Raw genomic sequence first — 26,439 nt, forward strand, 5'->3', positions numbered from 1 at the left:
GGTGGGCGTGTCTAGGTTAGATAATGTCATCGCGAGTGGGCGTGTCTATGTTTTGCCGTTGTGGGCGTGTCTACGTTCTGTGTTGTCATTGTGAGTGGGCGTGTCAATGTCTGTGATGTCATTGTGTTCTATGGAATGTAATGAAGGCAGTTTCCCACAAGACTTGAGAACTCCACAGTAGTCAAACACATCTAGACATTGGCAAGGATTTTTTTGGAAAGAAAACCATTACGAATCAAGTTTCCTGGAGCAGGAAAAATAATCTAAAGTCACCATGGATCAACCACAAACAGTCGTTAAATCTGTTGAGACCTCTGCCTCTACAGCTAAGTCTAAAGATAAAGGACATAATGAGCTGACGTTCTGTGTCACCGTACTGACGTTGAAAGTGTTGAATAAGTGTCTCGCTCATAAAAATCGCAAAGTAGAAGAGTTCAGCGCTCACGCCAAACGCCTGATAGAACAGACAATTAAGGAAGTCAATGTCCCTAAAGATTTCTTTGCACCCAAGTGCTTCAAAATGGCCTACAAAGCCGTCATGCAAGGCCTGCAGAGGACTTGTGGCAGCAGCAGGCAGCTGGCGTCGAAGATTTTGGAACAAGACCAGAAGCTGGACAACGCCATCGTCCACTTCATTAAAATTCAAGTCCTGGAGATCTATAGACGGCGTCCAATGAGGTCCAGCCGGGTAGACTGGGTTGCGTTTGGAGTTTTCTGCCTTATAGCAATGGCATACCTTGTAGTAGTATTCTTCTAGCAACAAACACAGCAGCAGCATTTAAATGTATTGCATTTAGATGTCTGACTAAGGGTGGCACAGCGGTCAGCACTGTCACCTCACAGCAAGAAGGTTACACGTTCCCCTTGGGCCTGTGTAGGGCCCACAGCCCCGTCAGTCGCCACAAGCGAGCCCACAGCCCCGTCACTCGCCAAGAGCGAGCCGACACCCCCGTCAGTCGCCACGAGCGGGTGGGTTGAAGCCCTGCCGCGTCATCATCCCCCGAGCCCGTCCTCCCCGTGGCAGTCATCCGGAGCGGACTCGGTTTTTTCCAGCGGTCCTGTCCGCCGTCCTGCCGGCTGCATCTCCCCGGGTCAGTTGGTTGAGTTGCCCTCCCGACTTGGAAGCAAGTGGACTCTGTAGGTGCCACCTTTTGTTTGTTTGTTTGTTTTTGTTTACCTGAATAAAGACTGTATCTTGGAACTAAAACCAGAGTCTGTGAGCCTGCATTTGGGTCCTGGTAAAACACCACCTCATAACAACAGCCCAAACACACACGTACAAAATTAATTGGCGATTCTAAATGATCTCGGCTGAAACACATCGGCTTGGTTCAATTCAGTTCGGAGTTTTGAGGGCATTAACCAATGTTATTAAGAAGAGTACGACAACGAACACCTTCGAGAATTTAACCTAAATAACACGTTTTGCCCCACAGCATCAAGAGCTCAAAAGGCACTCAGGTTCGTTACACCTATGAGCAGGAGACGTGGTTCTCTCTCTCAGCAGTCATGAAGAAAAACTGCTAAATAAACTGATATGTGGAGAATTTTTCATCAACTCAATCAGTGTAGGAAAGTCAGACTTTTCAACACCACCATAAAATAATGTGGCACTCGTCATATTAATTTTATTGCACTGGTCACTTTTTCCATTCATCCCAAACTGTATGTATTTATTTGATTTGTTTTTTGTGTGTATATGATCTGTGTGTCTATTTATTTATTGCCCTTTTTTGTAGTGTGTGCACCTTTTTGTTCTTTCTATGCTGCTGTGGCGACCGAATTTTCCCATTGTGGGATCAATCAAGTCGAAAATAAAAACAAAATCTAAATTTGTTTACTGAGAGATGTCGATCCTTTACTTGAGTAAAAAGTACAAATACCACACTGAAAATAATCCAATAAAAGTCCTACATTAAAATCCTTGAGTAAAAGTATGTAAGTATTATCAGGAAAATGCAGGTTACTCAAGGTATGAAAAGTAAAAGTATTCAATGTGCACCAACATTCAGTTTTTTTATATTACATATAATGTATTTAAATTTATATTACAGCTGCATCAATTTATACGCTTTTTACTGCTGTAGATGTTTAAAGTTGTACTATTTTTCTGAACTTTGTATCTGATGGGGTAGTTTAATCAACAGCAATACTACAACATATATAAGTTCGTGAACTTATAACTGGTGCTGTCCTGTGAGAACCATGTACATAAATTAAATGCACTTTGTTAAATTCCACCACTGGTTATTTCAAATATACAACTATGTTTTTATAATTAAATGACACATACATTAACTGCTGTTAACTAGTTCAAGTATTATTGCTGGCTAAAAGTACTCAAGTTAACCAATTTATTTCACCTAGCCAGGGTCCACACAATCTGGCATCGATCACACGCTGGCTGCGAAGCCTCTCCATGTCCTCGAGTAAATGATGAAAATAAAATAAAGAGTTCTCGCACAATTTTTTTCTGACCCCCATTTTGAAGCTCTCAAGGTTTTCATTTAGGTCCGACCTTCACAGTCTACGGTCTCCGAAGGTCACACCGTCGAAGGACGTGTCCTCCAAAGGATGCCGCCCCAGAATTGGGACACAGCTGCTGGTTGTTACCATGGAAACATGGCTTTTAGTTGTGGGTTAGCCTGAGGGTAGGGTGGCGTTGTTGACACACAGTAAGACACTTTTTTGAAATTTTTCTCGTGTGTGTAACTGTCGCATGTAAAATAGCGAAATCTAAAACCTAATTTAAGGATTTAAGAAATCTAAAACCTAATTTAAGCATTTAAGAAATCTAAAACCTTATTTAAGCATTTAAGAAATCTAAAACCTTATTTAAGCATTGCTGAACTCTTTGAAAAGCTTTGAAAAGTCTCTTTCTCAAAGCTTCTCCAGAAGAAAACCTGAAACCTAAAAGTCTTGGGAATGCACATCTCAACTTGGAAGTCAGCTTGTTCTTCCTGCTGTGCAGCTTTCCCATCTCCCTTCATAGCATGTCTCAGCATGGCTGTCCCCCCTCTGAAATTCCCAGAGTCTTGCAGCACTGTGCTAATTATAAGTTTAAAAATGTATCTGAACAGAAGGAAGAAAACAGAAAACTTCCAAGCATCGAACATGAAGTGTTTTCATGTATTTAGTATCTCAAGAGGAAAGACCTGGAAAATGCTGAAATGTCAAATGGCCCAGCAGTGAATAGATTTCTGTTGTAACATTTCAAAGCACGCTCGGCCTGTCGCACCATTGTTCATCACATTCCAGCTCTGCTATTGAAGCTGAACAATATGAAATGAATGAATGAAACACGGCAAATGTTTGCAGTTTAAAACATGGAACTGAACTTCAATTTATTACAGTTATTAACAGAAAAATCAAGAAAATCAAGGGAACAGCATAACTGAAAAATAACAAATTCAAGTAATAACCCCAATACCGGTATTTCTCCCGTCAGTCAGTTTCAGTCTATTGTCTTTCAGTCTACAACCCAGGTAGTGTACGTCTGGAGGCTCTCAGCCTAAACTCTGATCTCAATCCTTCGCTCGCCGACAGGAGAATCCAAGAAGCCCAAATGCAGCTTCACCCACGGCAAAGATGATCAAGGGTCGCAGGGTCACTCAGCTCCAGCGCTCTGCGGAGGTTTCTGGGGATCGCTGTCTCCATCACAGATACATACAAAAAAAAAAACAATTATACAGCAGAATTTAATATGATGTCAGTACTGTAATTTCTAAACTCTATCGTTGGTGTAACAGTAAATGACCAGTACACAATATAGCATTACACACATGTATATAATACTATTCACTGTGGTCAATATTAACATAGCAACATATTTCACACACAGCATGGGGTCTTATCGCTTATACCTAACAGACATTATTTAAACTTCCACAGTTAGTAAGCAACACACTAAAACACTGTTCTCACAATCTGACCTTTACTTCGACCTTCAGTCGGTCTGATTAACGAGTAAAATAAATAAAGCTCCTCAAAAGTAGTGAGCAGAAATCGACAAAATGAGATTCTTTAGTGGTGTAGCTCATGACGCTGCTGTTTCACTGGAGGCATAAAGGGTCGTCTCCGGGGAGAAGGCTTGATCTACCGACGTGCACGAGAGCGCCTCTCTGGTGAACGTCAGTATTGCATGTGTGAGTTAACTCTTTAGTTGCTGGTAAAACTAACGTGGGTTACACATCAAATATGCTATTAGAAAATGTACATAAGTATATGTATATTTTTCACTTGGGGACGCATTCAGTTGTAATGAAAACCCCATCCGGATGGTTAAACTAGTTTGTGTGTTCTATGACGTCATCGGGAGTGGGCGTGTCTACGTTTAGCAGTGGTGGGCGTGTCTAGGTTAGATAATGTCATCGCGAGTGGGCGTGTCTATGTTTTGCCGTTGTGGGCGTGTCTACGTTCTGTGTTGTCATTGTGAGTGGGCGTGTCAATGTCTGTGATGTCATTGTGTTCTATGGAATGTAATGAAGGCAGTTTCCCACAAGACTTGAGAACTCCACAGTAGTCAAACACATCTAGACATTGGCAAGGATTTTTTTGGAAAGAAAACCATTACGAATCAAGTTTCCTGGAGCAGGAAAAATAATCTAAAGTCACCATGGATCAACCACAAACAGTCGTTAAATCTGTTGAGACCTCTGCCTCTACAGCTAAGTCTAAAGATAAAGGACATCATGAGCTGAAGTTCTGTGTCACCGTACTGACGTTGAAAGTGTTGAATAAGTGTCTCGCTCTTAAAAATCGCAAAGTAGAAGAGTTCAGCACTCACGCCAAACGCCTGATAGAACAGACAATTAAGGAAGTCAATGTCCCTAAAGATTTCTTTGCACCCAAGTGCTTCAAAATGGCCTACAAAGCCGTCATGCAAGGCCTGCAGAGGACTTGTGGCAGCAGGTGCCAGCTGGCGTCGAAGATTTTAGAACAAGACCAGAAGCTGGACAACACCATCATCTACTTCATGAAAATTCAAGTCCGGGAGATCTATAGACAACGTCCAATGAGGCTCAGATGGGTAGACTGGGTTGCGTTTGGAGTTTTATGCCTTATAGCAATGACATCCTTTGTAGTAATATTGTTCTAGCAAGAAACACAGCAGCCACAGCCCCGTCAGTCGCCACCAACTTGGAAGCAAGTGGACTCTGTAGGTGCCACCTTTTGTTTGTTTGTTTGTTTTTGTTTACCTGAATAAAGACTGTATCTTGGAACTAAAACCAGAGTCTGTGAGCCTGCATTTGGGTCCTGGTAAAACACCACCTCATAACAACAGCCCAAACACACACGTACAAAATTAATTGGCGATTCTAAATGATCTCGGCTGAAACACATCGGCTTGGTTCAATTCAGTTCGGAGTTTTGAGGGCATTAACCAATGTTATTAAGAAGAGTACGACAACGAACACCTTCGAGAATTTAACCTAAATAACACGTTTTGCCCCACAGCATCAAGAGCTCAAAAGGCACTCAGGTTCGTTACACCTATGAGCAGGAGACGTGGTTCTCTCTCTCAGCAGTCATGAAGAAAAACTGCTAAATAAACTGATATGTGGAGAATTTTTCATCAACTCAATCAGTGTGGGAAAGTCAGACTTTTCAACACCACCATAAAATAATGTGGCACTCGTCATATTAATTTTATTGTACTGGTCACTTTTTCCATTCATCCCAAACTGTATGTATTTATTTGATTTGTTTTTTGTGTGTATATGATCTGTGTGTCTATTTATTTATTGCCCTTTTTTGTAGTGTGTGCACCTTTTTGTTCTTTCTATGCTGCTGTGGCGACCGAATTTTCCCATTGTGGGATCAATCAAGTCGAAAATAAAAACAAAATCTAAATTTGTTTACTGAGAGATGTCGATCCTTTACTTGAGTAAAAAGTACAAATACCACACTGAAAATAATCCAATAAAGTCCTATATTAAAATCCTTGAGTAAAAGTATGTAAGTATTATCAGGAAAATGCAGGCTACTCAAGGTATGAAAAGTAAAAGTATTCAATGTGCACCAACATTCAGTTTTTTTATATTACATACAGTATAATGTATTTAAATTTATATTACAGCTGCATCCATTTGTTCGCTTTTTACTGCTGTAGATGTTTAAAGTTGTACTATTTTTCTGAACTTTATATCTGATGGGATAGTTTAATCAACAGCAATACTACAACATATATAAGTTCATGAACTTATCACTGGTGCTGTCCTGTGAGAACCATGTACATAAATTAAATGTACTTTGTTAAATTCCACCACTGGTTATTTCAAATATACAACTATGTTTTTATAATTCAATTCAATTCAATTCAATTCAATTCAATTCAATTCAATTCAATTCAATTCAATTCAATTCAACTTTATTTATATAGCACCAAATCACAACATAGGTTATTTCATGGCACTTAACACATTAAAGTCTTTACAGTAAGACGTTACAATATTATACAGAGAAACCCAACAATTCAACAATTCCCACATAAACTAGGAGGGAAAAAAACTCCTCTTTAAGGGAGAAAAACCTCCAACAGAGGGAAGAAAAACTCCCTTTAACAGGAAGAAACCTCCGACAGAACCAGGCTCAGAGGTGGGCGGCCATCTGCCTCGACCGGTTGGGGTGAGAGGAGAGCAGAGAGAGAAAAGGACAGCATAGAGATAGAAGAGAAGAACTGTTGGTAGAGACGACGAGCGCAGGGCCGAGACATGCAGCTCCATGACGGGACATCTGCAAAAGAAAGAAGAGAAACTATGCGAGCGAGGGAACTGAATGGAGACAACAGATAATAAAAAAAGCTATGGGAGAGAAAAGGATGGTGAGGTATGAGTCAGTTGAAGAGTAGGAGGAAAGAAAAGAAGCTCAGCATGTAACGAGGTCCTCCAGCAGCCTCGACCTATAACAGCATAACTAAAGGTTGGTTCAGGTCTACCTGAGCCAGCCCTAACTATAGGCTTTATCAAAAAGGAACGTTTTGAGTCAAATCTTAAAGCTAGAGAGGGTTTCTGCCCCTCCACCACAAACTGGGAGCTGGTTCCACAGGAGAGGAGCCTGAAAACTGAAGGCTCCACCTCCCATTCTACTTCTGTAAACTCTAGGAACCACAAGCAGACCAGAGTACTAAGAGCGAAGTACTCTGCTAGGATTATATGGTTCTCTAAGATATGATGGAGCCTGGTCATGTAGGGCTTTGTAAGTCATCAAGAGAATATTAAATTCTATTCTTGATTTCACAGGAAGCCAGTGAAGAGAAGCTAAAACTGGAGAAATATGATCTCTCTTGCTAAATACCGTCAGTACTCTTGCTGCAGCATTTTGGATCAGCTGCAAGGTTTTTAATGAGTAATTTGGACATCCTAACAACAAGGAATTACAATAATCTAGCCTAGAAGTAACAAACGCATGAATGAGTTTTTCTGCGTCACGCTGAGGAAAGATTTTCCTGATTTTATTAATATTACGGAGATGAAAGAAGGCAGTTCTGGAGATTTGCTTTATATGGTGTCTGAAGGACAAATCCTCATCAAAGATGACTCCAAGGTTCCTCACAGTTTTGCTGGAGGCCAAGACAACGTCATCTAGAGTAACTAAGTGATTACAGAAATAGTTTCTGAGGTGTTTAGGACCAAGTACAATAACTTCTGTTTTGTCTGAATTTAGAAGCAGGAAGTTTTTGGTCATCCAGGCCTTCATGTCTTTTAGACAGGCGTCAAGTTTTACTAACTGATCAGTTTCATCTGGTTTTATAGAAATATATAGCTGAGTGTCATCTGCATAACAATGGCAGGTTATGCAGTGCTTCCTGATGACATCTCCTAATGGAAGCATGTACAAAGTAAAAAGTATTGGGCCTAACACTGAGCCTTGTGGAACTCCATAACTAACTCTGGTTTGTCTGGAAGATTCATTGTTGACATGGACAAACTGGAATCTATCTGATAATTAGGATTTGAACCAATCTAATGCAGTTCCTTTAATCTTCATAACATCTTCTAATCTCTGTAATAAGATCATATGATCAATCGTATCAAAAGCAGCACTGAGGTCTAGAAGAACAAGTACAGAGATGAGTCCATTATCTGAGGTTAATAAAAGGTCGTTAGTAAATTTGACCAGTGCTGTTTCTGTGCTATGATGAACTCTAAAGCCTGGCTGAAAATCTTCAAACAGATTATTCCTTTGTAAATGATCACAAAGTTGATTTGCAACAACTTTTTCAAGGATTTTAGAAATAAACGTCAGGTTGGAAATTGGTCTGTAGTTTCCTAAAACAGCTGATCAAGAGTCGGCTTTTTAAGTAAAGGTTTAATTACAGCCACTTTAAAAGCCTGCGGTACATAGCCGGTTACAATAGATAGGTTGATCTGATCTAATATGGAAATATTAATTAAAGGGAAGACTTCCTTAAAAAGTTTAGTTGGGATGGGATCTAACAGACAGCTAGAGGATCCAGATGAAGAAATAATTCTAGTTAACTCAGAGAGCTCAACAGGAGAGACATTTTCCAAGTTTACATCTGGTCCTACAGTTGCTTCCAGGGCTGCTGTGCTTAACATCACATCAGTGATGGTGGGAGGAAGGGTCTGCCCGATTCTCTCCCTAATAGTAAGAATTTTATTAGTAAAGAAGTTGATGAAGTCATTACTGCTGAGAGCTGAAGGAATAGAGGGCTCAACAGAACTGTGACTCTTTGTCAGCCTGCTACAGTGCTGAAAAGAAACCTGGGGTTGTTCTTGTTGTCCTCTATTAATGATGAATAGTATAAAGTTCTGGCCTTATGAAGAGCTTTCTTATATAATATTAGACTTTCCTTCCAGGCCAGGTGAAATTCTTCTAAATTAGTGGAACGCCATTTCCTTTCCATCTTTCTAGTCGCTGCCAAGCAGAGCGTAATTCTGAGTTGTACCATGGAGACAACTTCCTCTAGTTCATGACTCTTCTTCAGAGGGGCGACATCATCCAGAGTTGTAGCAGAGATACTGCAGTGTTTTCTACCAGATGATTCACTTGTGTGGGACTAAGATCAACGTAGATGTCTTCCACTGCTTTAACACGGCATCGAAGAGGATAAACATGTAACTGCTTCCTTAAACTTGGCCACGGTATTATCTGACAGACTTCTACTGTAGTGGGATTTATTCCCACATGCTGTGTAGTCCATTAATGTAACTGCAAATGTTAAGAAGAAGTGGTCCGACAAAACAGGGTTTTGAGGAAATACAATTAAATTTTCAGTTTCCATATGACAGAACCAGATCGAGGGTGTGGTTACCACGGTGAGTGGGTTAGAAAAGCCTATAGAATCTAATAATGAGCTGAAAGTAGAACTGAGGCTATCGTTGTCCACGTCAACATGAATGTTAAAGTCTCCCACTATCATCACTTTATCTGAACTCAGCACTAAATCTGATGAAAAGTCAGAGAATTCAGTTAGAAACTCTGAATAAGGACCAGGTGGGCGATAAACAACAACAAATAGAATCGGTTTCTGTGCTTTCCAGTTTGGGTGTGAGAGACAAAGAGTCAGACTCTCAAATGAATTATAACTAAGTTTAGGCTTTGCATTAATTGATAAACTTGAGTGGAAGATTGCTGCCACTCCTCCTCGGCCTGAATCTCTAGGAATATGATAATTAATATGACTGGCAGGAGTTGCTTCATTAATACTAACATATTCTTCCTGTTGCAGCCAGGTCTCTGTGAGACAGAGTAAATCAATCTGATGATCAGTTATCAAATCATTTACTAACAGATTTAGACGAGAGAGATCTGATATTTAATGATCCGCTTTTAATTGTCAGATTTTTTTTTTGATCCATTAATTTGGTAGGATCAGTTTTTATTACATTTTTATTGATACATCTTTTGTTGATTTTTTTTTTAAATATAGGTGGTCTGGTTATAGACACAACCTCTATAAGATGTTGAATGTTTTGGGTGAGTGACAGCTCTAAAGAAGCTGCAGAGGAGCATGTAAGACTGCAGCTGTGCGTCCTGGCCTCAACCCTGGATGTCAGGTTTTAGGGCTGTTAAGAGACACGGCCATATTTCTAGAAAGAAGAGCTGCACCATCCAAAGCAGGATGGATGCCGTCTCTCCGGATCAGACCAGGTTTTCCCCAGAAAGTATTGCAATTATCAATGAAGCCCACATTGTTAGCGGGACACCACCTCGACAACCAGCGGTGAAGTGGAGACGTACGGCTGAACATATCATCACTGGTCCGGTTAGGAAGGGGTCCAGAGAAAACTACGGAGTCCGACATCGTTTTTTTAAAGTTGCACACCGATTCCACATTAACTTTAGTGACCTCCGACTGGTGTAACCGGGTGTCGTTACTGACGACGTCAATAACAATCTGACTGTATTTACGATTAGCCTCAGTCAGCAGTTTCAGGTTTGATTCAATGTCGTCCGCCCTGTCCCCGGGAAGACATCTGACTATGACACATACATTAACTGCTGTTAACTAGTTCAAGTATTATTGCTGGCTAAAAGTACTCAAGTTAACCAATTTATTTCACCTAGCCAGGGTCCACACAATCTGCCATCGATCACACGCCGGCTGCGAAGCCTCTCCATGTCCTCGAGTAAATGATGAAAATAAAATAAAGAGTTCTCGCACAATTTTTTTTTCTGTTTCATTTCGGTCCGACCTTCACAGTCTTCGGTCTCCGAAGGTCACACCGTCGAAGGACATGTCCTCCAAAGGATGCCGCCCCAGAATTGGGACACAGCTGCTGGTTGTTACCATGGAAACATGGCTTTTAGTTGTGGGTTAGCCTGAGGGTAGGGTGGCGTTGTTGACACACAGTAAGACACTTTTTTTTTTTTTCTCGTGTGTGTAACTGTCGCATGTAAAATAGAGAAATCTAAAACCTAATTTAAGGATTTAAGAAATCTAAAACCTCATTTAAGCATTTAAGAAATCTAAAACCTTATTTAAGCATTTAAGAAATCTAAAACCTTATTTAAGCATTGCTGAACTCTTTGAAAAGCTTTGAAAAGTCTCTTTCTCAAAGCTTCTCCAGAAGAAAACCTGAAACCTAAAAGTCTTGGGAATGCACATCTCAACTTGGAAGTCAGCTTGCTCTTCCTGCTGTGCAGCTTTCCCATCTCCCTTCATAGCATGTCTCAGCATGGCTGTCCCCCCTCTGAAATTCCCAGAGTCTTGCAGCACTGTGCTAATTATAAGTTTAAAAATGTATCTGAACAGAAGGAAGAAAACAGAAAACTTCCAAGCATCGAACATGAAGTGTTTTCATGTATTTAGTATCTCAAGAGGAAAAACCTGGAAAATGCTGAAATGTCAAATGGCCCAGCAGTGAATAGATTTCTGTTGTAACATTTCAAAGCACGCTCAGCCTGTCGCACCATTGTTCATCACATTCCAGCTCTGCTATTGAAGCTGAACAATATGCTGCACTCTGCTGACTTTGGGCTGTATGTATAACGAGCATTCACACTTGTAGGCATACCTTTTCATATTTCTGGCTTTATGGGTCAGAGTTAAGTTTACATATCTCCACACGCCACATCCCATTTGTCAAACACAGGCTTTGACACCTGCTGCACTCCCTGGGATGTCTTTGTCTTTCCCAATTATCAGCTTATAATTAAATCCAAGTGGGACACATTAAATCTGAAAAGGACAACAGATGCAATAACTCCTTAAATTCCTCATTTGGGGCACTACCATTAATCTGATTTGCTGTTTGTTCTGTATCTTATTTTTAATATTCCCAAAAACGAAGCGGAATAAAAGAAATCCTAGAGGAGTGTTGGCAAACATGCATCACACAGGTATGACACACTCACAAAGTCGTTCATTCCCAGCTGAACAAAAGCAGTTTAAAGAGAGGGACAAAGAATTGCCAGCGGCAGGGGAGAGGCCAGGGAGAGAGAGTGCAATGAGGTGAGCTCTGGATTATGAGCTAGTGCTTCATTAACTGAACTTTACAGCTCTGAAGGTTTCTGCTGTCTTTGCTCAGAGTGACTGAAACACGCACTTTGATTTAGATGTGAGGAGTGTTGGGACATTTTTCTCCAGTCTTACAAGTCTGTCTACTTTTTTTCTTATCTTCCTACAACAGACAGCTGATTGTCTTCAGACAAGCTTTCGGATCAGGTCACTTCACTTTAGAAGAGGGTTGTTGGCTTCATCATCTGTTTCAAACAAAGACACACTTGTCTAATTTGTTCGTTTTTGCAGGTTTTTCTGACCAACCTGCTCTGTGAGATCTTGCAAAGACTCCGTCAGAGACTCGCTGGACGTGCTTGCAGGGAAGGATGAGCAGTTTTCTGTATTTTATCCTCCCAGCGTTGGGAGGCTACACTCTCACCTCGTTGTACCTGCTGAAGAACCCACAGATTCTCCACAGGAGGAAACGCACAGCTTTCTACAGCACACACATCTCACACAGAGGAGGTAAGGACTGTAGGAGGGATCCATGATCCATGATTCAAAGCCTGGTCACGACGTGCAGTGCAAGTAGCTGCCTGTCAGTCAACATTCATGTATCATGAAGATTTAAGGAATGGAAAGTAGCCAGAGAGGAAGATGGATATTTGCTATTTAAGCATTTTTTTTTTTTGCTTCACTTCTTCTATATTTCACACATTCTTTTCTTTTTAGCAGTTGTATACAGTTGCTTTGTAGGTTTAAGAATCACAATAACAGCTTTCCTACAGTGTCCTCTACAGTCCCATATCTCCTGTATAGTCCCATAGATCTTATATAGTGTCTATGATGTTTGCATTGATTATAGATTTGGAGATAAGGGTGAAAAATAGCTCTTTGAACCAAGACATTCTGAACCAACATCATTTTATTTTGCAGATTTGTTTTCAGTTTTGTTTTTAACCTGCTACAAATAATTGATGAACGTGTAAAAAGTGAAGAATATCACAAGCATCATGCTAAAAACATAATGCAAACATCTAATAGACTACTTAATGTGTTGTAATGAAAAGTTGGACCACATCAGTGGCTAAGCATGTTGCTTTGGCTCCTAATATACTGTATCTGCAAGATGTTTTGAATAGTATTAAAACATTTTTGGCTTGTTGTTGAAAAGTGAATGAATGTAAAACAATAAAGATATGAAATATTCATGTTTGCTGTGAGGATTTAGATCTGATTGCAGATAGGATTTACTGACGTTTGCCAAAATGTTGCTAAGTCTGAATATTCCCCAAATTTTATGACGGGGTCTGTTTGTTTTCAGGATGTGGAGAGAGGATAGAAAGCACCATAGAGGCGTTCACACAGTGAGTACCAAACTCAGGAGGTGAAGAAGACTGCATTCAGTTATTACAGGATACTATATATAAAACAAGAAAGTCCTCAACACACACAAACAGAAAATAGCAACAATAGTCAACCAGGTCCAACTTGTAGGCTTTTCAGAGTCTGCTACCAACTGAACACGTACATTTTCATCTTCACTCTATGATCATAGATGGTGTGTGATAATCCAGGGATCTCCTTTGTTTAAACATTCAGTATCTCATTACATGCTACGGGATACTGCCTCATCAACACATAGTATTATCTGGGAATCTAAATTAATTCTGAAAAAGCTGCTCCAAGTCAGGGCAGCTCAAAATCATTCAGTCGTGTACTCACCAAAAAAAGGTTTGTGCTTCATTAAAGAACAGTAAATATTGTTCTCTCTCAACACTATGTTCATCTTTTGTTGTTTGTTTTGCAGCGTTTTAACAGATTGGTTCATGTTGTTTCTCAGGCAATAATAATGAACCTTTTTCACATGTAAGGGACAAAAAGCATATGTTGTCATTTTGAATCTGTCGTATCTGTGTCGTCAGTGCGGTGGAGCAGGGAACGCAGATGCTGGAGTTGGACTGTCACTTGACACACGACGGACATGTGGTGGTATCACATGATGAGAATTTGCTGAGGCAGACGGGCCACGATGTCACTATCTCCTCCCTCAATCTACAGGTAGGAGGACGGATCCTCAAACGACAAGTTCAAGTTGTGGATTTGTTTTTAGCCGCCATGTTGGATGAGGGTTGTTACACAAAGCAAAGATGAGAGCAGGAGATTTTCATCTTGTCCTCAGCCAGTTACAACACAATGTTCGACATTTGCATGTCAAATAAATCCTTTACATCATCGGTTCTTGCTCCATTTTAACTGGAAAATGCAAAAAAGCTGCACGAAAAGCCAGATATTCACCTTAAAGATATATTTGCTGTGTGACTTTTGCTGACTAAACCTGGAACTGCCTGGAACTGTGATGTGATACAATGACATGGTGTGTTATACCATCACAATTTAACTGTGCAAATACCTGTTTGCTGCAGCCAGTAACCCGTTAATAAGAGCCACATAAATTCCTGCAGCGATGAGAGACATGTTTAATTCCTTTAGATTGATAATAATCTGCAGACAGGTTGGGCTGTCTGAATTCATCTGAGTTTTTCTTAAGAAACAAAGCTGGCTACTCAGTAAGTGTTTGCTTAAGTACTGTGTCTTCATGTCAATGTTTGAGTTTGCATCCACCTAATATCACCTGTTGCATGCACCAACTCAGCTGGGACATGCACGATATTCGAGTTTCAATATATGCACATGTTGTCTTTGTTCTTCACGAATTCACCGTAATGATTGGGAAGAAGGTTCTTAAGATGGACTTTAAAGTTTGTAGTGTTGAAGGTATGAGATGTGGCTTCTCCTCTTGACCAACACTGAGTATTTGCCCCGCTTCAAGCCGTTTAAAAAACCTTGATACCGCAGACATGTTGCTGCAGACATGTTGCTTCACCCTCTTTCATGCTCGACACAAAGACCCAAGAACAACCTCACGCCAAGGATATGGCGTCAAGCATTTAGCTGAGCATCGGACATTTAGGCATCATTAAAGAGTCCATTTATGGGCCTGTCGTATCAGCAGAAATGTTCATTTTAGCCCGATGTTCATATTTCATTTAAAAGCCGATATCAGGCCATACAGATGATGTGCTGATATTATCGTACATCCTTAGCTGCGACAGAGGATTATACCAAGAACATCCCAAGATGGATGTAAATTCTTTTCAATGTAATCACTATGATTGTCATAGTGGTTACATTTTTGTGTCTCCATTCATCGGCTTTTCATCTTTTTCAGGATTTACCTTTGTATAAGGAAAGAATGGAGGTGACATTTTACACAGGCGAGTTCCCGGCTCTCATTTTCTTTTTGTCAATCATTAACAAAAAGTCCTTTAATGAAGAAGTAAGTCAGAAGGTGCGTGTATGTGTGTATTTATGCATGTGTGTGTAATGTCACCCCTCCCATCCTGTAGGTCGTTACATCAGCGGTGCAGACAGGACGTTTGCTCTGCTTGAGGACGTGTTCAGGAAGTTCCCCGAGATGCCTGTGAGCATTGAGATCAAAGAGAACAACCACCAGCTGATAGAAAAGGTACAGCACACCCCAAAACAAACAAAGAAGGGGAAAAAAAATACAATTTCCCCTCAAAAATATGAAAACATCAGCAAAATATCAGACAACAATGTTATTTTTTGTCCTGGATATGGTGGATCCCTGCATGTAAAAGTAAAGTGTCAAAGCTCTTTTGCAGCTTATATTTCCTTTAAATGGACATTGAGGTGGATAAATTATGAATGATTTTCTTACTTCAAAGTAAAGGTCCTTTATCCTGTGGTGTTCTCAATATTTTGTCCACCTCGGATGTAACGATGTGCATAGTTTACTGGCCAGGTCTAGCACTCTTGTATTGCACTGTGGTGTTCTTGTACAAACTCACAGAAGTCCATCCTCTTCCACCTTCGTATCTCATCAGCTGTTTAACATATGTGTGTTAAATTCACTGTCTGTGTGTAGGTGTCTGACCTGGTTAGACGCTACAACAGAGAGGAGATCACAGTGTGGGCCACCGTGAACTCCACCATCATGAAGGAGTGCCGCAGAACGGTACATGAACCAGCTGGGGGCGACAAAGTCCCCTGAACAGCATCACACTCATTCACAAACAACAACAGCTTCTTCCTCAGTCTGAATTTGCAAAATGAAGTTGTGACTTCTTGAAATCTGACAGTATCACAGGCTGTGACTCTCTCCTCCTTTTCAACTCTGTTTCAGCAGCGCTCCACACATTCATAAACACTGTCTTTGTACCAGTGTTGACACCCAGCTTGTCTGTGTCTCTCTGCTTCCTCGTAGAACGGCTCCATGCCATACAGTTTCACGATGAAGCGGGGCGCCCTGCTTCTGCTCCTCTTCTACAGCGGTCTGCTGCCCTTTGTGCCGCTGGGAGAGAGTTTACTGCAGTTCTACTTGCTGCGCATCATCAACAGGTGTGACTACAGGAGTGTGTGTCTTTGCATCTTCAGTTAATGTGTGTGTTCATACGTGTGTCATGAAAGTATTTGTTTAAGGACCCACACCTGTTACTGATGGGAGCATCTCTTCTCAGAGTCAGAGGCTTTGTGTCCATGCTCAGTGTGTTGGGAATGACCATCTTCTTCACATCTGTGTGCTTTGAACCTCTTATATATCTTTTCTCTCTAATTTCATGTTTAATTTAAGATAATTGTTTTAAACTACAGATGTGTCTTTTGTTTATTTCTTCATCTCTGTCTGCTGAAGGACGTACATTCCTGAGCAGGGGATCCTGAGGAACAGGCTGGCTGTTTCTTTCATAGAAAAGTAAGTTTTGAAAAGTGCCACTGCAAACTTTATTACAGCTCACTTATTTTGGTCTTTGATATTAAACAAGAGTCTAAAATCACTAAACTAGGGCAGAAAAAGAACCTCAAAACTGGCCTTCCTGGAATAATGTTTGTACATGTTAAAGCCAGTGGATAAATGGATAAATGGAGCCTGTGTATAAGTCAGTCACAACCTGCACAGGTAAACCTATATCAGAGCCGTCCAATTTGGGGCCCACGGGCGAAGTTTGGGGCTCACTTTCATTGTTTTGACCCAACAGAGCATTTGAAAAGCCAGAGCTTATTTTCTCAAAAGAAATCATATGCATGCTTTATGTTTTTATGCAAAATAATAAAATTACTATTAAACAGATTAAAGAGTATTTTCTTTCATGAATCGTAAATATTATTTTAGATTTAGAATGTATATTTCCTGTAAAATATATTTCATTTAAATGAAATATAATTTCACATAACATGAACATTTATTTTTGGCCCACCGCCCTCCATCCAGATTCATTTTTAGCCCTTCATAGGAAAGAATTTGGGCACCTATGACCTATACAAATACAGATACAGTGAAATATTATACTGTATGTCTCAAATACAGCTCCTCAGACACATATACTCGGTTACTTTTAAAGCAGTTTATGTAAATAATCATTTTTAATACTTTTATTTATGCTGTCATTTCAGAGTAACTATGAGGAAGAGTCTTTTTAGACACCTTGCAGCACGAGGAATTCAGGTATGAAACCATTAACGCAAGTGTTTATAGTACGTGTCTTACAGAATGAGTTATAAGGTGAGTTTGTGAAATATGTTGTAGTCTAATATGCTGTAATATAGATTTAAAATAAGGAACATAGTCACAAGAAAAGTAGATCAAATATTGATTTGTGCCGCTCTTACTATCTTTTTAAAGTCTTTTGTCTCAGTTGTCTGTCTGCTCAAGCTTTCAGTTGGCTGATATGGAGAGTAATAATTCACACCCATGCTTGTGTGAACTTATCAAACAGGACATTTAAACACTTTAAAACCCTCGACAGAGCCTCCACTGGGTCAAATTTAGTCCCACACGTGAAGATAAATTTGTGGAATGAAAAACCTCAAACCAATCCAGTCCCCCAATACAACGAAGATGACTTATTTTCATGTTGCTGACGAGCCAGTCATCCCATCATCGGCTGCAGCACCTCATTCAATCCCCAAACATTATGATTCAACACAGAAAACTCTTCAGCTATGACAAACAGTTAAGCTCACACAACCACTGTGAGTGTCCTGAATGCAGCACCTCTGTCCTGATGTGAGTAATCTCTGCTGTGATGAGATCACTCCCATTGTCAGGCCATGAGCAAGCACTGAATAACTGGAGCATGTAAAACAGCTGAAGTTTTAAACTCTGGTCTTACTGCATCTAAAGACTTATTAATAATTCTGGAGTAATAACTAAGAAAAAGGTCTTCCTGACATCATCGGCACAAACAAGGGGGGATGTGTTTTTTTGTTGTTGTTATTTGGGGGTGGTTGCTCAAAATACCAGTATGTTCCCTATGATTTTGCATTATGTGATATATTAAAAGAAATCATATTTCAGACATGTGTAGGTGAAGACAAGGAGACATTATCCTAAAATAAAATTAGCCCTTTTCTCTCCAATAAGTAGAGTCCTCCCGATTCAATGGACAATGTGTAAAATAAGTGCATAGATCCACTTTATATGTTGATATACAGTAAATACATTATACTACTTACTATACTTACAGTAGCTTACCTCAAAACAGGAGCGAGGTAGAAGGGGAAACAGTGAAATGCCCTTTTTTTTTTTTTTAAGTTTTGATAGCTCATACATCTGTAATTGCAGGTGCATTTATTTGTTTGCAATGAAGATGAGGACATAAAGGCAGCACTCGAAGTGGGAGCCACCGGGGTGATGAGTGACTATCCGACTCTTCTGTCAGGCTATCTCCGCAGAAACAGAAGTCAGGATTGATCCCATGCACAAGAAGCCTGACAGCAATAGTCATGATCTAGAAATTGCATCTTTCTAAAGAATGGAACGAAACACAAGACACAAGATGTGAACACGTGAAGTGTGAGATCAATTTCTTCAATTATAACAAGATTAGTCAGAGTGTTCGTTTGTCTATTAAACACTACGCAGTGAGAACATTCAGCTCTTCAATCACTGCTGATAAAATGACATGTTTGAGGCTTGATTTACAGGTCAATCATTTCTACGGCCTCCACTTACCATCACACAAGTAAATGTTTAACCAGGTGGACTATGTCACCTGACAACTCATTTCTCATGATAACAGAATAAATGTGACTTTGTTTGACTGTGTCTGATGTTATTTTCTGACATTATTTGATTGGTTTGAGTAAATGATGGCCTTAAGAAATAAAGGATTTGGGACAAATCACTGAGATTTTTTATTTTACATTCTTTTGTTGCATTAGGATGAAAACATAAGCAAAGGGGTTGGAAATTAAAGTGAACAAAAGGTACACTTACTGGTACTATACATATAGCCATATGCATACATACAGTGTTATTGTTGTATAATCTAGGCTGTCTTTAATACGTTTGTTTTACCTCATGGCTGAGGATTTACATGTGCAGTAAAGCTCAACTGTATCCTTGCTTTCCCAGGCAGCTATGGTCAAAGTCCCGCTGCACTGCTGTGATAATAACCGACCAGTCTGTTGGTGAAACAAAGACTGTATTTTTCTGACCTGGTTGGCTGTGCCTCGCGGTGTGACGAATGAGTTAATGGGATATAAGTGGAAACTGAGAAAAGAGCAAAGGTCCAGTACAGAAAATGAGAGAATGTCATTAGTGATTTTTCTAGGAATCTCAGGGGCGGGGGAGGGTGGAGGGTGGTTGACAATAAATATAATCACAGGCTATGAGAAGATACCTTAAAAATCCCCCTACTGCCTACAGAGAAGACATTTCAATAGAAATGAAACAATTAGCTCATTAATCAGTTTGTGTGTCCAAAAAATATTAATTTGCAACAACCTTTGATAAATTAAGTAACTTTTATGCACTGTTTTTAGCTTGTTATTGATTTTTCACCATTTCCTGACATTTTATAGACCAAGTGACTAATTGAGATCGGACTAGCTAATGGAAACTTTTCAAACAACGCTCAGACAATGAGGCCAGATGAAATTTACAGGAATTATTATGGACCAGAGAAAGAGAGAAATCTTTCGCAGATTTTGTTTAGGGATGGTAAAATGTCTTGGGGTGGGTTGTGCTGTGCTGGGAGAATATGGACCTCCAGGTTATGCAACATGCACATTGAAAAAGAAATCAAACACACAGCCTAACGTGAAACATGCGCACTAATTAAGAAACCACAACAAGCAAACCCTGTCCACATCCTTCCTGTCCATGGAAATGTGTGAACATTTCCTGAGTCACATAACAAGATCATTCTGGTTCCTTTCAGTCTGTCAGTCACTGTTTGCACCTTATTTCTTCGGGTTTATTCCAAACCCAGAGGCAGGACATTATAAAATACATACAACATTTAGGAAACTGGACCAACAAGCAATCAAAGTGATAGCCATAAAAGGCTCACGTGAAGTCGACTCTGATTGGTTGACCCACATTCTAATCGTCACCGGAGGCTGTGATTGGTCAGAGGGGTTTGTTTTGCACTCTTCAGACTTCCTCCTCTGCGTGTTTTCATAAACAAACCACATTTTTCTCCTCCCGCCGGGGCCGCCGCTCAACGCTCTCCCTGTCAAAGCCTGCCAGCATTGTCAGATCCCAGCTTTTGTTTTTAGCGAAGGCCGCGGAGGAACCTCGAAAAGTTGGTCGCGGTTCAAACAAGAAACGCGGGTAAACGCGCTCCGCTGCAACGACCGGAGTCCGTCTGTGTTGTTGTCTCTTTTTGTTTTTTGTTTGTTTGTGTGTGTGTTGTTCAAACCGTCAGCGCGTGGTGGTCGACCGTCTGCCGCACGAGCCGAAACCTGCCGAGCGCAACGTCTCGTTTCGTCGGCTTCTGTCGTGTGTGTGTGTGTGTGTTTTTTTTCTCCAGCTGTCAGTCCCGTTAGTCCGCCGTGCAGACGGTGAAACGCGTCGGTGTGATCAGGTGAGTGAACCGACACCGGGGAATATATCCTGCAATGCGCATCTGCGCTGCTATTAGCTGCCGTGTGTGTTGACAGTGCGCAGCTAGCAGGCGGGCTAACACGAGCTAAGTGATGGACGCGTCGGGCCGTTCAACGTGTCCGTAGAAAGCCACAGACGGTCCAACCGAGGTTGGATTTAATTTGAGGTCAAACGAAACGAAGGCCGTCTGTGCGAGCTGTTGTGACCCAGGGAGCGAGCTGGCATCGCAAACGGTGTTGTGAGACGTCTGCTAGCATTAGTTTCAGCTGCTAGTACTGTCCCGCTGCACATTGTACACAAAGAGTGCAACTCGGTTCATCACAGATAAATCTGTCCCAATAAAAAAATCGATGAAATGTTGAAATGAGAATAATGACAGTGATCGTGGTAGAAAACAATCACAATAAACACAATAGACGTTGTCTTTATTGTGAGATCAAGGGGCCACGGTGTGATTTCCCAAGTCAAAGTTATAAGGTCGTAAGATCGTTTTGTGACAGCTGATTTAGATGATCAGATATTCACCTCATTTGATCCAGCAGTTGGGTCAAATTAAGAGAAAGCTTCACAGTGTTTTGTTACTATCAGATGTGTTAAAAGCGGCTGGACAACCTGTTTGTGTTGAATGTCCTGGACTTCCTCGTTGATAGGGGCACAATTAATCAGAATGAAAAAGGAAAATAGAGTTTTAACGATTGGTGTTTTCAGCCATTTTTTTAAAATGAAAAAAGTTCACTGATTCTAACTTAGAAAATGTGAATAGCTTCTGGTTCCTTTAGTCCTCTTGATAATTAAATACATATCTTTTGGTTTTATTTGCCCGGGACAAAACAAGACATTTTAGGCTGCAGCCTGGGCTTTTAGGAAACTCTGGTTGACATGTTTCACTATCTTCTGACATCTTTAAAGACCAAACAGCCAATTGATTCATGTCGAAAATAATCAATGATGAAAATAATTGTTGTTGTCTGAAAAGAATTGCCTTCCACAGAATTGATCTTAATTTATGGTGAACCAGCTGGAACCTGTTCTTGTCTTCCTGGGTTTGGTGTCCTCCTCAGACATGGTGAAGCTGACAAAGGCCAAGACATTCCAGGCTTACCTGGACTCCTGCCACCGTCGTTACAGCTGTGTGCACTGCCGCGCCCATTTGGCCAACCATGACGATCTTATCTCTAAGGTTAGTACGTTACCAGCATTTGTTGTTTATTGTCATTTCAGGTGGCTCGCACACAACTACATGCTTCTTTAAAGCAAGATTAAAAAGTGCGGGAAAAAAACTGTAAAAGACAATCTGTTCCAATTTATTTCAAGTTGTGGTTCTGTGCGCCTGAAGTATTTCTTCCCTGACTTTATTTTCCTGCTTGTCTCCTAGTCTTTCCAAGGCAGTCAGGGTCGAGCCTACCTCTTCAACTCTGTGTGAGTGTTTTTCTTTCAAGTATGATCACATGTTGGCACACTGAGAGTACAAAAGGGACTCGTTTTATTTTAGGTTTTCAGTCTTGACTTTTACCTCCCAAACCTGAATTCAGTTTGTTTTACAACTTCCTTAAACATCCCTCCAGTAGAAGTTGGTAAATCAATTATCGTTATTATTGTTTGTTTCCCCGGTATGTGCTTTTGGAAATAGTCTAGTACTCTTTGAAAACAAATTGCTAGAATCAGATATATTGACACAAAACACATTTGATTTGCTCTACACTGGACCTTGAAGTTGAGTGAGTTCACTTTAGTCACACTCCTTCTGGGTTAGTGGGTCAGGAATGCAAACTACAATGCGACCTCATTAAATAAGTTCATCTAACATCAGCATCTATTCACTTTAATCTTCAGTCGGTTCAGGTGGAGCTCTGCGTTCGTTCAGGGTGGCGGTAGTCCCTTAGTGTGAGGCCGGGAGAGTAGTTTAATTACTGTGAATCCTTCTGTGATTCCGAGAGCAGCTGTTTTGACGACGCTGCATTTTGTTTTCAGGGTCAACGTCGGCTGTGGCCCTGCGGAGGAGAGGCTGCTGCTCACGGGACTTCACGCAGTGGCTGACATTTACTGTGAAAACTGTCACACCACGCTGGGCTGGAAATATGTAAGTACGTCCACCAGCAAACAAAAGGCTGGCGTGTTCCCGTCCTCTTTGTCCTTCTGGTTCATCTTCGAATCGGTTTTGTGCTTTAATGTTTCTGTTCTTTCGTTCTCTGCGATGGAGGAAAGTGATCAAAGTGACCAGAAGTTTTGTAGTGGAGATGACTTTGCTAGACGCGTGTTACCAAAAAAGCAGAAGAGTCCCTATTTTTTTTTTTTGTTCCCCCCCCCGCCTCCATGTTTCTTTGCATTTACGTCCTCGTCAACAATCTTCACCGGCATCAGAAAGGGCCGAAGATGACCAGTCACAGTTCTAGTCATCCCTTCACGATACCTTTGAAGCTTTCATGTTACATTTCTGAGTGGTCGCGTCGGTATGCTCCAAAGTTACACCATAACTACTCAATGCCCAAATATAGATGCACACTTTATGATGCTGGACACAACACAATTATTCTTCAACAGCCATGAGGACGTACGTTAATAATAAATAGTTTCAATGTTATGAGAGCAATTAGCACAAAAAAAAAAATCTACATCGTTTCAAGTTTAAACTCCAACTTAAAGTTTTCAATTTGAAGTTGAAGTAACTCAAATAGATAAATAGTTTGGTAAATGGCATTTTGGATATCTGCTTGTTTTTCAGGAGATCAAAACATTTATATTTAAGTAAAGACAGAAAATGAAGTGTGATTGCATGCAACCAAACAGTGTTCACTCACCCAAAGCTGTTAGAACATTCCTTTTATTTTGCTTTTAATGTCAAAGTGTAGCACAGTATAACAAAACGCTCAGATGTTACTGCTGCCTTCTTCCATGTGCAATAGTGCTCCAGTTTCACGGTTGAAATGAAACTGAAGGACAGCTGGTGAATCTTCACATCTGAAAGGTTTTGCAGATTCTTTGTGTTTTTTTTAGCTCCACTTTTGTCTCTGAACCACCGCTGCCTGCCTTCCTTCTGCAGGAACAAGCCTTTGAGCTGAGTCAGAAGTACAAGGAGGGGAAGTACATCATCGAGCTGTCCCACATGATAAAAGACAACGGTTGGGACTGAGAGGGGAGTCTTCATCTTTCTTCATGACTTTAAAAAAAAAAAAAAAAGTTGCATCCCCTGAATTAAAAGGGTTCCAGTGTAGCTTCTTCATCCCGCGTTCGAGCCATCGCTGTGCCACACTTTCACTTCATACAGCTTTGCCAAGAATAGCATGTGATGCCTTATCTTTATCTGTTCTTCGTGTTCTTCCGGCGACCACAACAACACATTTGCTGATATTTGCTATCCCAATTGCTAGTTGTGCTGGGACATGGACTGAGTGAGTGCAGGGTTTGTGTGTGTGGGAGATGTCGTCACACGGGCATCAGCGTGTGTGTGTGATCGAACCTTTAGCAGTGACCAGTCTCGCTCTGCGGTGGCGAGGCATGTGCAAAGTCAAATCATTTGATCTTCTTCCACGTCGGCTGCAGGTATTTGGGTTTCCCTCGGAGTTCAAGGTGCATATTTTAGATGCGTCTGGCCCAAATTCAGTGAAGTATTTCGGCTTGTTTAACCCATAGATCATTTTTGAGTGATGACAGGGTTTAATATGGTTCGAGCAGTGAGAGGGCTCATTTTTATTTTGTCTTTTATCACTCAAATTCATGTTTTGTTTTTTTTGGTTTGTTTTTTATGGTAAGATCACTAACCCTTCTTCATATTTTGCCAAAGGCAATCAGGGTGTTGGATTAGTAATAGTGAAGCTGCTAAAGTGTCCTGGATGAATCCTTAAATCTGGGTGTGACAGGTATGTACCTGTGTGTGTGTGTGTGTGTGTGTGTGTGTGTGTGTGTGTGTGTGTGTGTGTGTGTGTGTGTGTGTGTGTGTGTGTGTGTGTGGATACAGTGTTCGCGCTGACGTCTGAAGCTGGTCCGTGTCGAGAAGCATTAGTCTGAAGTTGGCTCACTTCTACAGTTTCCACTGCACAGTTGGGATATCTTCACTTCTCCTTAATGCTGATGAGATCTATCCTTTACATGTCTGTGTTATTACTTAACACTGAGCTGCCCTTGCAAATACATTTGCTAGACCGTGTTAGAGCAAAGTGTGACTAGGAAAATGTAGCATATTTATGGTGATTTTTAACGTCTGCTTCTTTCATTCAAATGTTTTATTTTAACCTGATCTTTCATTAAAATAGTGTGCCAGTACCGTTTGTTGTTTAGTGTTCTTTTGTTTGTGGTGTTTTATTTACAAGTTTTTAATCTTGCTTCTGATTCGCCCACACACGCACTCTTTTCTTTATTTAGTTAAATATGTTCTTACTAAAGCATGCCGACGAAGTGTCTATTCTCGGTACCGAGACAAAGACGAGACAGATCATCCTAAAGGTCAAAGTAGCTCCTCCGAGTTCAGAGAAACTCCTAAAACATAAAGGCGCCTTCTGTCTGACCTGCAGGCAGAATGAAAGGTTTTGGATGAGGAGTAATTCACGTTGACTTTTAGGCATCAGTGTGCAGTGAAGAATGTTCTGATGGCAACCAGTTAGTAAGAATTTAGACGGATAGCCAACAAGTCCGAATATTTCAACACTGCAGATGGATGGTTTGTACTCATTTACACTGATGCTGGAAAAATGAAGTTTGCAGTGCTAACTTGTGTGTATCTTGTGTTCTTAGTATTCAAACCAAACAAGCTCTTTAAGACCTACTTTCTCATGGGACGACTGCTGAATAGAGGCTCTGATCACAACTTGACAAGTGATCTTCCTCTGCATCGCTTTCAGATTTACAACATAACTTCCTTTTTATATCTGCTGATGCATGTTGCATAATAGCGTTGGAGCAAACCGTTCTAACTGTGACTGTTTCAGTTCTGGTCATTTCTGGTGAAAATGTTGTTTTGTAAGCAGCTCATGAGCTCGGACAAACTGTCTTATCAAAATGCATAATAGCCCCGAGGATGACATTTGTCTGTGCTCTGACTGGTCAGCAAACCAGCCAGCAGATGGCGCTGAGGGTTTCTGTTTGCAGGTAAACTGGCTTGACACTACTGTGTAAATGTTTTAGGTCCTTTTGATTCTTATCCGTCACATAATGCTGTCCCAGATTCGTTCTGCTGCGTGACAACAATCCCAAATGTACAGCCAGAATCATGAGCAACAAGAAGAGCACGTGATCCTGCAGCAGATGGTGTGGCCCCCCCATGGAGCCCGGATACATGGGGAGACATGGGGAGACAGAAGACACAGAGAAAGCCTCGATCCACTGAAGTACTGCGGCAAGTTCACCGAGATACTAAGAACACCCTGTCTGCCAAGTGCCATGAAAAACTGAACACACCGAGGAGAATTAGTGCTGTTTGAAAAGTGGTTGCACCAAATATTGACTGGGTTCCGTTTTTTTTCTGTTTACATCACTTTGTATGAAGCTAATTAATAAAACAAAAATATATATGTATTGCAATAGTTTTGTAAGCATCCTCACTTTCATTTTTAGTAGCAATACCCCCTGCACTAAAAATACTGTGTAATATAACGATTAATTAATGTGTAGACAACCTGCTGGT

General features: G+C 40.7%; 2 protein-coding genes across 3 annotated transcripts; both read left to right on the forward strand.

Annotated features, from left to right (window-relative positions):
- Positions 1-11,980: 11,980 nt before the first annotated feature.
- On the forward strand, positions 11,981-19,104 carry gdpd3a (glycerophosphodiester phosphodiesterase domain containing 3a). Its single transcript, XM_069148553.1, has 11 exons — positions 11,981-12,133; positions 12,218-12,433; positions 13,233-13,275; positions 13,834-13,969; positions 15,141-15,186; positions 15,319-15,437; positions 15,861-15,950; positions 16,200-16,333; positions 16,626-16,685; positions 17,384-17,435; positions 18,555-19,104. The coding sequence occupies exons 2-11, from the start codon at positions 12,295-12,297 to the stop codon at positions 18,681-18,683; spliced, it is 948 nt and encodes a 315-aa protein (XP_069004654.1). The 5' UTR covers positions 11,981-12,133; positions 12,218-12,294; the 3' UTR covers positions 18,684-19,104.
- Positions 19,105-20,384: 1,280 nt separating this feature from the next.
- ypel3 (yippee-like 3) lies at positions 20,385-25,082 on the forward strand. Of its 2 annotated transcripts, none has more exons than XM_069149764.1 (5): positions 20,385-20,549; positions 21,884-22,002; positions 22,198-22,241; positions 22,794-22,902; positions 23,863-25,082. In XM_069149764.1, exons 2-5 carry the CDS (start codon positions 21,886-21,888, stop codon positions 23,950-23,952), a joined length of 360 nt encoding a protein of 119 aa, XP_069005865.1. In that variant the 5' UTR covers positions 20,385-20,549; positions 21,884-21,885; the 3' UTR covers positions 23,953-25,082. The 2 variants fall into 2 exon arrangements, with proteins under 2 accessions (XP_069005865.1, XP_069005864.1); XM_069149763.1 differs by having other exon boundaries at positions 20,386-20,802.
- The last annotated feature ends 1,357 nt before the right edge of the window (positions 25,083-26,439 follow it).

Source organism: Embiotoca jacksoni, unplaced genomic scaffold, assembly GCF_022577435.1.
Source record: "Embiotoca jacksoni isolate LCO1_2020_lvr unplaced genomic scaffold, fEmbJac1.0.p SCAF_15, whole genome shotgun sequence".
Classification (NCBI taxonomy): domain Eukaryota; kingdom Metazoa; phylum Chordata; class Actinopteri; family Embiotocidae; genus Embiotoca; species Embiotoca jacksoni.